Here is a 14,721-nt window from a genome sequence, read left to right on the forward strand (position 1 = left end):
AGGTTTAAAAGTTTTAAAATGTGACACGCTGAAAGCTGCCATTAAACCTTGCCATAGTGAATATTGATCTACCCGAAATTGTGCTGCACGCGCAGCTCGCAGTGGGGAAAACCAATGTGCATTAAAATGCGATTTGTATTTCGGATTAAAGACCACAGTATTAATGCGAAACTGTGCACCTCGGTAGTTGATAGCACGAGTCACGACCCCAGGCCATGACCACAAGGCCACACTAAGTTATCATCAGTGTGCTAATGTTCATTCCCTCTACCACTCACGCAGTCCAGTGCTGCACTAAGTTCATACCGGCATGTTAATGTTCATTCCCTCTCCCAATCACTCATTCGGGCAGTGCAGCACTATACTGGCTACCGATTAGATAAGCTCAAAGCTCATTAATCTCCTGCTTCACTTGGCGAGGAGGATTGTTTGTTGGTATATTATCGCAAACAATACTTGATATCGCTGATTTGATGATAAACATCCAGGGAGGGCCCTAAAATACTTCTCGCATGAACTCCACCACTTTGCCACCAGCACTTTCCGCTTGGTTACTGTATCTGGCACTCTATGTCGCGTGTGGAGGTGATATCTGAAGATGAGACGAGAAGAGGAGAAGGTATGGAGTGTTTGGAATCAGACCGGACTGTCTCCAGTTCATGGCGACTCCAAACAGATTTTTGGGTGTTTTCACTATGTGTACCTTCTTTATCACCTTCACTCTGTCCATGAACTCGATTGTGTTGGACAGTATTGAGAGGAACTTCAACTTGTCAAGTGTGAAGTCGAGCACTTTAGTGGCAGTCACTGATCTCTCTGGAGTTATCAGTGCTATCTTTGTCAGTCAGCTCTGTGATAAGTTCAAAGTGAGGTGGTTATCAGTGGGAAAGTTGTTGTTTATTGTTGGTGTCATCATCCTGTTGGGTTGTCAGAGGATGGTCGATATTGAGACTATATTCGAGAATAGTCTCAACTTCACTGGAACAACCTCTTTGCCAGAAATATGTGCCAAGGACACGTGCAGTTCCCAGCCCGCCAACTCTTTCGGAACTGTTTACTATATCCTGCTCATATCGTACATCCTGCAAGGTATCGGCATCACCCCTCAGGGAATACTAGGCGTTACCTACATTGACGAGCTCTACCACCCAACTAAAGTGGCTTTTATCCTGGCTATCCAGGGTGGTATCTCTCTTATAGGGTACCCTGTATCCATCTTGGTGGGAGGATGGCTCCTGAGACGGTGGGTAACATTGGGACCTCCTCCTCCCGTACTCAATCCTAGATCTCCAGCCTGGATTGGTGCGTGGTGGCTCGGTTTCCTTCTCGGACTGATCCCACTGATCCTGTTGACCATACCTTTGGTGGGGTTTCCCAGACAAATGCCCGCTGCTTTGAAAATTAGTCGTGCCAAAGAAGAGATGGGAATAAGGTATTCCTTCAACCAAACGGACGAGGAGACCAGAACCTCGGTTAGCATGGACGTTAAGAAGTTTTTAAAGCGACTATTTGGGAATAAATCTTTGCTTTTTCTTCTTCTCGGGGATATTGTTCAGTTTCTCCAGGTAGCTGCTTTTATCCTCTTCACCCCAAAGTTCATGGCTCATGCTTTTAACCTGGATAGCACTTCTGTGGGTCTCTACATCTGCATCATCTATGGTATATCCTTTCCCCTTGGATCAATTATTGGGGGAATATTCACGAAACTTTTCAAGATGACTGGAAAAGGAGCAGCGCTTTTCATGGCAATCACAACACTTATCAGTTCTCCATTTCTACTGGGAAACTTGTTTTATTGTCAACAAGTACCTTTTGCTGGAGTGACCCATCCTTACGCTGGAAATAGCAGTGTAAGTGGTGGATTTGGCGCATCCAAATCTGGTATTCAAGACAGCCAGTCCGGTTTGAAAAGCCACTGTAACGAGGAATGTGAGTGTACAACCATGCTCTATAATCCAGTATGTGGGACTGACAACCTAACATACTTCTCCCCTTGTTTCGCTGGGTGTCAGGGCAGTCCCTCTCTGCGCGGCGGTGTACTGCTCTATACTAACTGCACGTGCGTTGTAAACACGGAGACGCCATCAGACGGAGGGACCGCGCGAGCAGGACGATGCCCGACAGAGGACTGTAACGGTAAACTGATCGTGTACCTTATCTGTGCCTTCCTGTACATGTTACTGAGGTTTATAGCGTACCCACCTCACCAGCTAGTCTACCTGAGGATAGTCGCGGAAGAGGACAGGGCTGCAGCACAGGGTCTCCGGACCATCACCACCAAACTATTCGGCCAGATCCCCGGTCCCATCCTCATCGGGTACCTTGTTGATAATTACTGCTACGTGTGGAAGACGAGCTGCGAGGATGACTCCAACTGCTGGTTCTACAACATGGACGGGCTTACCAAGATTCTGGGAGCTGTTTACTTCGTGTTTATTTTCGTAGCTTCAATATTTTTCCTGTTGTGTTGGTATACTTTCCCAGAGAGGGGTTTTACTTCTGGACAGAGAAGGGGGAGTAAATGTGGGGTTAACTCAGTCCAACCTGCTTCACTTGATATTGAGGACAATGCGAGTGATCTCAATACTAAAACACAATCTTTTGTGTGAAAACCAAAACTCGAAGAGAGTCACGTGATTATAAAACAACAGCGTTTTGTGTGAACTCATGAGCTAAATAGTAAACAACTATAACGACTGTTGGATATATATATATTATACATATGCGTAGTGGCCTGCTTGTTCATACGTATAAAATTCAGGATGATAAATATATTATCTGATCCCATCAAATATTTTTGTTGTATGTATTGAAATATCTTAATAATAAGAATCTCTATGTCTAATCGTTATACAGTTACAATTATTTGACAAACGAATTTACTTTCAATTCTACGGTTGAAGTTAACGTGAAATAGTTACAACAAGCTAAAATTAAATCAGAGTGTTCAACTGCGGGAATGTTTAACTGTACCTCGCAGGAGAGGTGATATGTAGCAACGAAACGAAGGACAGAAGAGCTAACTCGTTTGTACTGGAGCTCTCTGTGTTCATCAACACCTCCCACAAAACGGATCAGTACGTGACTGGAAGTGTCCGGTTTGGCAGGTGGGTCACGTGATAGTTTACAAGATTAACTACTCATAAATAACTCATATATTGTCTTAAACTATGGGGTCAATAAATTAGTTAGCATCGATTCAGTCTGTCCATCATGGGTCTCATTTTTGAATGAAGAGTCCTTGAAGAGTCCCAATACTAAACAAAAAACCGCTCAAACTTCAGTCGGTGACCACTCACTAAGTCCAAGCTCAATATATTTTAAGTGGACCCTCATGGTGACTATGGAATGTGAATCGCAACTGAAAATGGGCGTTAACTCTAACAACACGGCTAACTCTGTGAATGCCTTCACAAAATCCAACACAAATTAGAGCACTGAATAGTCTGACCTCCCCGCTGCTCCATGACCACAATCTGACGCCATCAGAAGGGCATAGCTTGCCCGTCATGCTGATACGTGAAACGTGGATATCGATCGTCAGATTATCAAAATCATTGTTTGAGAGAAACATCCCTTAGTCCTTACGATCTATTTACGTTTGATTCTAATTCATTGACTTTTTAAAAAAGTCTGTCGAATGTTAAACAAGTCAATTGTTTTACATGTTATGCATGCATCGCACTCACATTTACATCATTCACAATCACAACATGTATATAATATACTGGCACCATGGTTCTACACGGGAGTCTTATGCATAATGAGTGTGTTAAAAGCCGGATTTGTGAGCTCACAGACTAGTAAACCGATAAGTCAATACTGGTATAAAAACTGAGTACTCACCAGATCTTCGTTAGAATTTTTACTTTGCGATCTTTTATCTTCGGGGGAGCTGTTTTATCTTGTATTGAACGGAAATGGCACTTTATTTGATGATTATCACTTTTATCTTGGGCTATGTTATCAATTGCACAAGGTAAAGACGGAAAGATATTGTTTAAGATTTAAGGAAATTCTATAGAATAATAATTGCATGATGAAAAGGGGGCTCCGGTTTGCTATAAATATTGACATATGTATCAATACGATTTAGTGCATGGAAAACGTTCCAGATCTTGATTTTGGTCCACATTTTATCCAAGTACCTCAGCTACAATTATTATCATTGCAGAGGAGAAGACACGGCCACTCTACCGGTAAAAGTTCAGATCCCAGAGCTGGACGTGAATATCCAGTGTGAGGTTGACGGTGCTGATTGTGGTGACGTTATTGAAGTGAACTCTAAATCTCTTGTAACTTACATCGTGACTATTTACCACACGTGAGTTTGTTTGCGTGTTTGTTTGTGTGTTTGTTTGTGTGTTTGTTTGTGTGTTTGTTTGTGTGTTTGTTTGTTTGTGATTTTGTTTGTGAGGTTTCTGTAATAATAAAGGCAACGGGGCTTGGGATGACTGATGAGGTTCACAATCATTAGAACACAATTTAAGGAATGTGCTGCATATCAAGTGCTGGTACAGAACTCTACCATAGAATACATGATGATCAATAGTCTCATGAGTCATTTGAAAGAGTGACAGATAGATTATAGATTATAGAACTAGATAATCATTTGGGTAATCTAAGTGCTGAGTTAGAGGGTAAGATAAGTGCTGGGTTAGAGGGTAAGATAAGTGCTGGGTTAGAGGGTAAGATAAGTGCTGGGTTAAAGGGTAAGATAAGTGCTGGGTTAGAGGGTAAGATAAGTGCTGGGTTAGAGGGCAAGATAAGTGCTGGGTTAGAGGGTAAGATAAGTGCTGAGTTAGAGGGTAAGATAAGTGCTGAGTTAGAGGGTAAGATAAGTGCTGAGTTAGAGGGTAAGATAAGTGCTGGGTTAGAGGATAAGATAAGTGCTGAGTTAGAGGGTAAGATAAGTGCTGGGTTAGAGGGTAAGATAAGTGCTCAGTTAGAGGGTAAGATAAGCGCTGGGTTAGAGGGTAAGATAAGTGCTGGGTTAGAGGGTAAGATAAGTGCTGGGTTAGAGGGTAAGATAAGTGCTGGGTTAGAGGGTAAGATAAGTGCTGGGTTAGAGGGTAAGATAAGTGCTGGGTTAGAGGGTAAGATAAGTGCTGGGTTAGAGGGTAAGATAAGTGCTGGGTTAGAGGGTAAGATAAGTGCTGGGTTAGCGGGTAAGATAAGTGCTGGGTTAGATGGTAAGATAAGTGCTGGGTTAGAGGGTAAGATAAGTGCTGGGTTAGAGGGTAAGATAAGTGCTGGGTTAGAGGGTAAGATAAGTGCTGGGTTAGAGGGTAAGATAAGTGCTGTAGTAGGAGATTAGTAGGAGTACATATAGTATATATAGTATAGAGGGAGGTTAGTGCCAGGTTTAATCAACAAATATCTGATTTCAGAGTAAACTCAACCGGACCAGCCTACAATGTCATGCTGCAACTGTACGTTTCTCTCTTCGACCTGGAAGTTATCTCTACAGATGCTCCAACCGGTTAGTGAGATATTATAGGGTGTCTCGGGATATTTATTATAATAAAGTGCATCTGCTGGTAGAAAGTCCGAAATGAGTGGAAAAAGGTTTTAACGAAACAGGATCTCTCCATCTCGGTATCTCGTCTCATTTTGACTTTTACAAACATTATTTCTTGCCCAGGAACAGTAGAAAGGTCAGGGCTGGGAGTGAAACTATCTAAAAGGGAGCTTCTGACGACGCAAACCATTGTGTGGCAAACTGTTCTGTCAGTCAAAAACTACAAATCATTCAGTGACTGCTCAACTGCCATTGTATCGTAAGTCTATTTACTTACATATTTGTATAAGTAAATAGTGGGCATACTTTCGTGATCCAGCAAGCTTTAGTAACTTTAGTTACTTAATACGGCAACATCATCCTGTAAATAAGATACTTTGGATCTTCAAATTTCTTAGGGCCCGAACGCACTATGACTTTTTGTCAACTTTTGTCATCTTTTGTAATGATAACTTTTGCCACGAGGAGTATAGGCACGACCACACGAACACACTGTGCCATTTGTCACGAATTTTAGCTAGGCACGACTTTTTGAAAGACGTGACGACGTGCATGGGAGGTTGTCACTTGTCATGTACATTGTACCCTTGTCACGACCGCTAAACACACTACGTGACTCGATTCTAGGTCTCTGATCCACAGATGCTTTGGTCCACGTCATCGGGCTCGGATAGCATGCTCTGTCAGCTCATGTTAAGAGTAATACAGTACACGTACGGGTCACATCACTCAGTCCAGTTAGTCCAAGCGACCTAAAGTGGACTGTTGGCCTAAAATCTGTTCTAAATTAGGATCAGGCCATCCGTCCGTTTTTTTCAGTATACTTGGTAGGCCATCAGTCCAGTTAGGCCAAGCGTCCTGTTAGGCCAACAGACCGGGTACTCTGGCGACTCTGGTGACTTGTGGCACAACCTCTGAACACATGACAACACACGTGACAACACACGTGACAACACACGTGACAACACACGTGACAACACATGTGACAAAAGTCACAGTGTGTCTGGGCCCTTAAACTCATCATATTAACGCAATGAAACTAGGAAGATATTTTGGGACCTTGCTAATATTATATTGATGAGCTTTAGCCTTTAACGCCCCCCTTTAATGAAAAAAAAACAGAAGTTTCCTCATTGATTTTTGTGTGATAATTCTCAAGAAGCACCAATATATTATATCGGTTTAAACTTTAAAGGATGTTTCGTCTGATTTTAAGATAAATGGACAATCCACTCCATGTTTGAGGCGAAGTTTATTTCTATAAATCAGGATGCGTTAGAAGGGTTAATTACAGCATGATGATATCTCTGATACCACTTCCGCGCTCGATTTGTGTCTGGTGAACAGCTTATCGACCACCGTGCTCATAGACCGTATCTACATTTTTCACATTAAACATTCCGATGTATGATGTATCCTTACTGCTGTGACAATAACTTGGTTTCAGATTGTACGATAATTCGGAAACAGACAACAATGGACCAAAAATGTTGCCCATCATAATCAACAACTTTACTCCGAAACACGAAGAAACCTTCCCGTCACCAGGTAAGCAGCGTTTTTGACTGCTTAAAATTGCTGGTGAGAGCGCACGCGAATACAATTCTTGTAATAGTCAATGCGCCATACCGCTGATTGAGCCGCGCGTTTTAACCACATGGCCGCGCGCCCGGATGGTGTTATCGAATTGATGTGGATGGCGGAGGATACTGAATAACATTACATCGCTTCAAGAAGAGGCAGACAAATTTCTTATATTGTTGATGGAATCAGGAGTGTTTCCAAGCATACTGCAGCGTCGAAAATGCTGATCCAGCCACAAATTAATTCTTCAGAACGCAATGTAGCAAAGCAAAACACCGTTTTAGATATCTTCTTACCCCTTGCCATATTAAATCATCATCGTTGGGTTGGTGGACGTTTGAGGTACTCTCAGTAATTTCTTTAATTATTTCTTCTATCTGAAGGTCGGTCGTCCACAGACCTTAACTTTTAACTATGTATCCGTGATCTGACATGTTCTTAGAGAATATTGCTAGACATGGCTTGGAATTTTCCTCTTTTTAGAATCGTTTCCACCAAATCATTCGCCGAGGAGGGCCCAGAGAATTAAAAAGTAGCTTCATTCGATGTATTTCTTTACGCTAAAAAACTGTTTTGGTCACGTGACAGGCTAGTAAAACACGAATTCGATTGTTTATGGTAAGGGTTAAGGTTAGAGTTGTGGTTATGTATATAGTAAGCTTTGAGATAATGGTTAGGATTCGAATTGGGGTTAGGGTAAATTGAATTGGTAAAAGCCTTTTAAAATTAGGTTGAATGTAAATTTTTTTCATAACCATCGTCATCACCTGGCTGATCCTGATTTGGAAAGAGGTATTTGAACTGAGAGTATCATGAGTGCATTCTTTAAAACGTTTAATTTTTCGCCTAAGAACTAGTCATGTCAAAGTTTGACACGCTTACCTTATGCTATATTGCAACTATTAAGTTTCAATAAAGCAACCTATTAATAATAGTTTAATCGTGATTCGTGTCCTCCACGTAGCTGTAAGTTTCAAGTATAAGATGATTTATAAATGGTACTTATATAAATATAAGCACCAAACCACTCAGTTGGTCTTGGTAGACACGTCTTACTTGTGGCCACTGCATTCATTCAGTACAGAAATAGTTTCTTAAGGGTCATTAATGTCATCATTGTGGCAGTCCCCAAACCCCTGAGACAGGAAGTTGAGGGCGGATTCTGAAGAAACCATCCTAAACCAATGGGGACACTCCGGTTACCGATTGACGTGTTTCGGATGATACCTTGAACATTGAACCTCGATGATATATTTATATCGAGAAGATTCCGAGGGCAGCAAATAATGGCGAGACCAAATCAGTTAGCACAACCATGTAAATCATCTTGACTAACGTATGAAGCCGTAAATCATCACTAAATGTCTGTCACGATATCGTATGGTGGATAAGCACCACGTCCCATAAACTTGTTTAAATAGCTTTTGCAAACGCGTTCAACACTATGAATTGACGATCTACCGGCTTGACTGGAAGTAGAAGTCGAATCAGGTTGAAGCAAGTTTTCTGGTACATCTTGCATAATTTCGCGTGAACAGCATACCGTTTAAATCCAATATAAGGGATAATATTGTAAAGACATATTTACTCAATTTATCTTCAGAAATCAATTCCCAAAGTTTAAGCCAACTCTTCTGGTTCGCTAAATGGTCGTTTTACTGCGGGTTTGAGCTGCATTCACGTGACACTCCCACCAGACAATGTTAGAGTTCTGGTGAAATGGGTGAACCAATTAAAATATAGGTTCTTCTGCGTAATTGGTGCGTCACCAGCACTCTCAATATGTTCGAAGAAGAACTAATTAATTATGTCTCTCTGAGATATTATAAATCATTCTTGAACAATTATAAAGCTTTCTGGAACAGTACGCTAAGTGAGGTTTTATCCCAGGGGAGGTTAACTGGATCTGATTAATTAATTAAATATGTTATATAAATGAGATAAGTAAGTAAAGTAGTGTGTAGTGTGTAGTTTCGTTACGCGTTCATTATTGAACGCTCTTATCTCAGCTCTTATCTCAGCTCTTATCTCAGCTCTTATCTCAGCTCTTATCTCAGCTCTTATCTCAGCTCTTATCTGAGCTCTTATCTCAGCTCTTATCTCAGCTCTTATCTCAGCTCTTATCTCAGCTCTTATCGCTACAATTGAACTACGACTCAGCTGCTGCCTGCTACTGTGTTTGATGTTTATACAACTCACAGTACATTATTGGAAATGTGGACTTTGACTCTACGGTGTAATCATTTGTCGATCAAGTGAATATTTGGACATGTTTGTTAATGCTGCTAATGATCTTGGTACTTGGGCTGAGAAAGTTATGACGACAATAAACTTTGATGACGATAGTGATATCACATTAGACAAGTTCAAGAAACCAGGACGTTTTAGTAGAGCACCTTTTTGATGCGTTTCAGGATACTGTCCTATATAAGCATATGATGAGCGTATGTACCTATCAGCGAATAAAAATATAGAGGAAATGAATATTGGCTGCTGATACTAGCGGGATATAAATGCTATATTTCATTTCATTTCAAAGATGTAGATAATTCAAGGACTCATATTAAGATATAACAGAATAGTCTACAATAATAATTGTAATAGGTTATTGAATGCAATGGCGAGCTCAATTGCTAAATAAAGAACTAGACATTTAACTACAAGAAAGTAACATCGCGGTATTCGTGTGATTTTAAAGACGCTAGATAGCCGAAATTCTACTTAAAGTAACATTTTATTTGCTTAGTCCATCACTCGGGAGTCCGGGAAATAATTATTTTAGCGCTAGCTCCACCATACTTAATTTCAGAAATGTACGGTAAAGGGATTCTGGGATCACGTGATCATGACACGCTGTACATTTGCAACACTTCCTGCTCTGCTGTACTGGGGGGAGGCGTGCTGGTGAAACTCAACTCTGCTATTCACAGCCTCATTGGTATGATATCCTTTTTATATTTAATCATATAATATATCTATTTAACTATATAAATATCATATTTAACTATATTCATTATTTAACTATATTATATATAATATATTTAACTATATCTACCTTGTTTTAGTTAAGTTGTTACCTTTTGGTTCATCCATCAATTTGAACTTTGAAGTCGTTTTAATGCCAACAATCAAGTCAACAAAAAAACTGTGTTTATCAATGTCCCAAAAATTCAGCGTTCAGTTTTTTGCTCCATTTCCCCTGGGAATGTCAGATTTGCATTTTGTTATAATCTAATAAATAAACTGGATAATGTTTTTGTAAACTTTGTTTTATAGCCAAAAAATCTTACCTCCTATGCGATACAGTTTGAGCGCCATCAAGATTTTGACCTTCGCTGCATATCTGTATGACACTTAAAACAATTCCTATATGTCCGAACCTAATTTTTGACACCAATTATTCTGTGAAATTAGTACCACAACCCTGACAGCCGACCTTTAGACATATCCCCCAAATGTCACCCTCAGTATTTATCTCTAACTCACCTTCACCGCTTATCCCCCTAAAATCTCCTCCCTCTCCTCCCTCCCGCCCCCACTGTCTCCCCGTCTACATGACAGTGCGCGTGACACGTGACACGTGCACGTGACAGTACGACCTTCAGGGCCTACAAATGAGACTTGTATGTTTAGTGCGTGTCACCTTGTCACCCCTGTGTTGTGGGAGTTGGTCATCTCTCTCTCTATTCGTACTTTAAAGTTAGGAATTATTGACTGTCAATAATTCTAATGGCAGAGACAAAACGGTTGCTTTGCAGAATTAAAGTGAAAGTAAAACTGTGCCTAACCTGCTATTAACCTGTATAATTGAGATGATACTATAAGTGAGATTGATTGGAATTGGTTAAAAGTTGAAAGTGGAAAAGAAGCCTTTTTAGGTGAGCCTGTATTTTAGTGATTCAACAGTAAAAAAGTTAAACTTTGTCGAGTGGAGGATCAAAATGGTTGTATCACATGTTTTAATACGGTAAAATGGAACGCAGTTATAGCACTCTCACTGCTTTATTAGTTAACATGTTGATCCCTTAACTTGCAATTTTAACGAAGTAAAACTAGACACCATTACCTTTCAAACCTAAAACAGTCTAATTGCTAATGTTGAGGCCGTGAAATCAGTCCTATATTAAAGTAATAAAACCCCAAATTCTCAAAGGTTAAGTGGTCCTCCAGCTCGTGAGGTTAGTGAAAATGACAGTGCTATCCCACGTGACCAACTACCATGACAACCAACAAATATAATATAGTATTTCATACTGCAAACTTTGAGAAGCTTCTCTCGCCTTGTGACCCGGAGTTTGTGGCATACTAATGCAATTCCATTCAATTAGATGCGGACAATGTAGCATGGCTCATAAGTAGCTCTTTATCTGGGTAAACAGTTACGAGTCATCACACGTGACTTGAACACTGCTTGCTGATTGGCCGAGAGGTGGTGCTCGGCGTTTCTATTGGCTGATGTTGGTGGTTGGTTGGTGGTTTCCAAGAGTTAAGTTGGTGGAAGCGTGGGAAGCTAAGTGGGAGCTTGGTTGTAAGATAGATAACAGTGCGGGAGATATTACGACACATTTAGCTTTACGATCAACACCAATTTACTTATAATAAGAGGACCTTTATCTTCCAATCATATATATTATATATATCAATACATTAGTATATTATAGTCAATAAATAGTTTTATATATGTACATAAACTAATGTTATTTTAGACTTTAATCAATACCACTATTGTTGTTATCATGGCGATGCCATATTTACCAACCCAGCAAAAGTTCCAATAATGCTCGATAATGGTAGCAGTACTAACTAGTAAGTCTCCATCCTACTATATCTTGCTGTCTGCATGATAAACAGTTGTGTCGTATCTTAACAGTAACCTGCTGTAACAGCTAAATATCTTAAATAGAAGCCGCGTGGTTTCAGCGGAACGACACGGCGATCAGGTACCAATATGTAAATACTGGGAATCACGAATTTACTCAGAAATTAAGAAATTGCACTGACCGATCTGGGCGGTTAAGTAATGGTTTTAAATAAACGTCATTCTGGTAAATATTAGTAAAGGATGTTCTCAAAACATATGAGTCGATAATAATACCGTTTAAACATAGAAAACTGCTACTAAACTAAAAAAAAGGTTATTTAGTTATACCCTAGTTATGAATCATTGGTTAAATTAGGATGCAGTGCAACTATCGGCTACGATGAATGGGACTTGCCACCCCATGGCAACATTAAACACTTGGCAGTCTTCAAGAAACCTGATGGCGAGTAACAGGTGAAGTTCAATCACCCTCCCTCACCCCACACTCCCACAGGTCTAACAGTAACTAGGACTCAGTACATGCTATATGGGATCTCACAGAGTGGGGCCTATGTTATGTCTACTTCGTTGGACAACTGGATCTCGGTACCTCCTCAAATCTGGACAGGTTAGGATGTCATAGTCGTGATGTTTTGTTTGGTAATGTTTGTGTCGTGAAGTTTTCGTGGAATTGGCTTTTTAAACTTTAGAATTGGACGTTACTAGATATATTTGTGCAGGACATTCATTTTCCAAAAATTTAAGTTATCTACGACTACGGTAGTTCGTGTGTGATAAATTGGCATTAAACTGTTTTTACCCTCGTTCTAAATTGTTTTTACCCTCGCTCTTAATGGGTATTTAAAAGGGGTTGTAAATACTTGGGATATTAACCATGTATCGACAGACATGTATATAATTAATAAGTGGCTACTGACTTGATAACTTTTTAACACCAATAAAATTTAATATCGCTGTGAAATATAAATAAATTAAAAATTTTAATCCCCTTTCAAATTTTAAAAGCTATGTTGTTAAACCATTAAATAATAAAATAAAGTATCGATCTTTAGCTTAACCATACCCTGTAAATATGGAGTGAAGCACTTACTCATTTCTCTACCAGTTATTTCATTGAAATAACTGGAGCTTTTTCCGAAATCCTAATATCTTGTACTAAAGTTGCGCTTTTGTGATTTTCAGTACGTTGTGTCGGCGTCATTTTATATGTCTCATAATTTCTCCTTATCTGTTCACTCAACGATTCTTTGTAATTTACTGATTGGAACATTATTGTCGTATTTAAAAACTGGTGCTCAAAACTTCAGATCACCATGTTTTCATAACAAGGAGAAAAATAATATTATTATTTGCTCTCCTTCTTTAAATAAAAGTTCTGACAAATTAGCCTTGTAGAAGCTGGAGACAAGGCTGGAGACAAGGTTACACCAAGGACTGGACCCTGGCCTCAAACAGTGGACACTTCAACGGGGATACGATACACAGCTACAGAAGAAGGAGTCAGTGATGGAGATGCTCTTATATTTGTGTGGTAGTCAAGTTCGAGCATGTTCCACGTGCGCGCGCGTGCCACGTGGTATGCGAGTTAGAATGCACTTTTGGACTGACTAAACTTACTGAGGCGAACATGCTCAAAACTACGTATCGTTTTCAACGATTTGGATCCAGCGTTTGATGATAGGAATGAAATTGAAAACTCATATAAGAACAATCCAAGCTGAACACTTATTAAGCCCGTTTTGATCCGGGATAATTGGTTTTACCTGTTTAATCAAGGATATTTAAAAACTTTTCGTTTACTTTTTAGCAAGCTAGCTATCATAATCGAAGACAGGGTATCGAATATGTTCGCCAGTAATCATAAGATGAATAAGTGTTCTGTGTGAATTGAGAAACTGCACTGCAGTGACAGTGCTTCCCATTTAATGAAGAAATAAAGTGCTTGTTGAGTATGCTAGCCCAATATGTACTATCAAAAAACTTAAACAAGTTTTAAGAGTGAGGAAAGATCTTTTTGAGTAATTTTTATGATTATTGTTAGTTTTTAATTGACGAAGCTGTGATATGTGCGGCAGAGTGTAGCGATTTAGCGTTTTAGGTTGACGGACGAGTCTTTCTGAAGACTCGACAAATTTTTAACAGTAGCTAAGACAGTTAGAATCGGTGATCAATTAGAATCAGCGATCAGTAGATTTTGATGATTATATCAAGAGAGTGTTCTACAAAACAATTATTCAGTGTATGAGATCCGCTCATATTTGTCTGGGAGTTAAGCGGAAATTAATAATTTTAATATTTTAATCTGAGTTTTGTCATCATGTTGATTCTACTTTATACACAAGTTTAACACAATAGGAAACACACTTATATCATCATTTTTTGCACGATTTACCTCGCGATGAGTAAGAGTATGTTTGAGGTGTCAAGATCTTTAAATTGTGTAACTGATTATCGACAGAAATGTCCATTATATATAAGAGTTTTAAAAGTTTTCACGCGAAATCTCTGTCAAAGTTGAAGTTCTACCTTCGTCTAGCCGTTCTGTAATTAGAATTCAAGAGTTCTGCCAGCAACTGGAACACTGGAACAGTGGAATCGCTTCAAACATTTGGTCCGTTTTAGCGCATCCTCAATTATTGCAAATCAAAATTTAAGTACAAATTTCTTTCCCAATCACATTGTTTCCTAAAGACTCGCATCACAGCCTCTACAAATAAAAAATCCGTTCTGTGCTGTTGTCATTAAAACTGATAGAAGAACCCCCTCTCTCTCTCTCTCTCTCTCTCTCTCTCTC

The 14,721-nt window shown here is 39.6% G+C and overlaps 2 protein-coding genes across 2 annotated transcripts in view; both read left to right on the forward strand.

Moving 5' to 3' along the window:
• LOC134818698 (uncharacterized) overlaps positions 1-14,437 on the forward strand; it is a 38,617-nt gene extending 24,180 nt beyond the window's left edge. The window contains exons 39-46 of the mRNA XM_063828338.1: positions 2,981-3,107; positions 4,175-4,324; positions 5,391-5,482; positions 5,645-5,780; positions 6,969-7,069; positions 9,915-10,043; positions 12,421-12,534; positions 13,323-14,437. Coding sequence (XP_063684408.1) covers positions 2,981-3,107; positions 4,175-4,324; positions 5,391-5,482; positions 5,645-5,780; positions 6,969-7,069; positions 9,915-10,043; positions 12,421-12,534; positions 13,323-13,462 — 989 coding nt within the window. The 3' untranslated portion in view covers positions 13,463-14,437. The remainder of the gene's footprint in view (positions 1-2,980; positions 3,108-4,174; positions 4,325-5,390; positions 5,483-5,644; positions 5,781-6,968; positions 7,070-9,914; positions 10,044-12,420; positions 12,535-13,322) is intronic.
• On the forward strand, positions 108-2,609 carry LOC134818007 (solute carrier organic anion transporter family member 4A1-like). The gene has a single exon (XM_063827414.1). It carries the CDS (start codon positions 660-662, stop codon positions 2,607-2,609), a length of 1,950 nt encoding a protein of 649 aa, XP_063683484.1. The 5' UTR covers positions 108-659.
• Positions 14,438-14,721: the final 284 nt, after the last annotated feature.

Source organism: Bolinopsis microptera, chromosome 7 (genome assembly GCF_026151205.1).
Source record: "Bolinopsis microptera isolate Bmic1 chromosome 7, MBARI_Bmic_1.0, whole genome shotgun sequence".
Taxonomy (NCBI): domain Eukaryota; kingdom Metazoa; phylum Ctenophora; class Tentaculata; order Lobata; family Bolinopsidae; genus Bolinopsis; species Bolinopsis microptera.

Bases quoted from the DNA above. Each gene is read 5' to 3' on its own strand.
- LOC134818007 (XM_063827414.1), top strand. From the start codon at position 660: ATGGCGACTCCAAACAGATTTTTGGGTGTTTTCACTATGTGTACCTTC.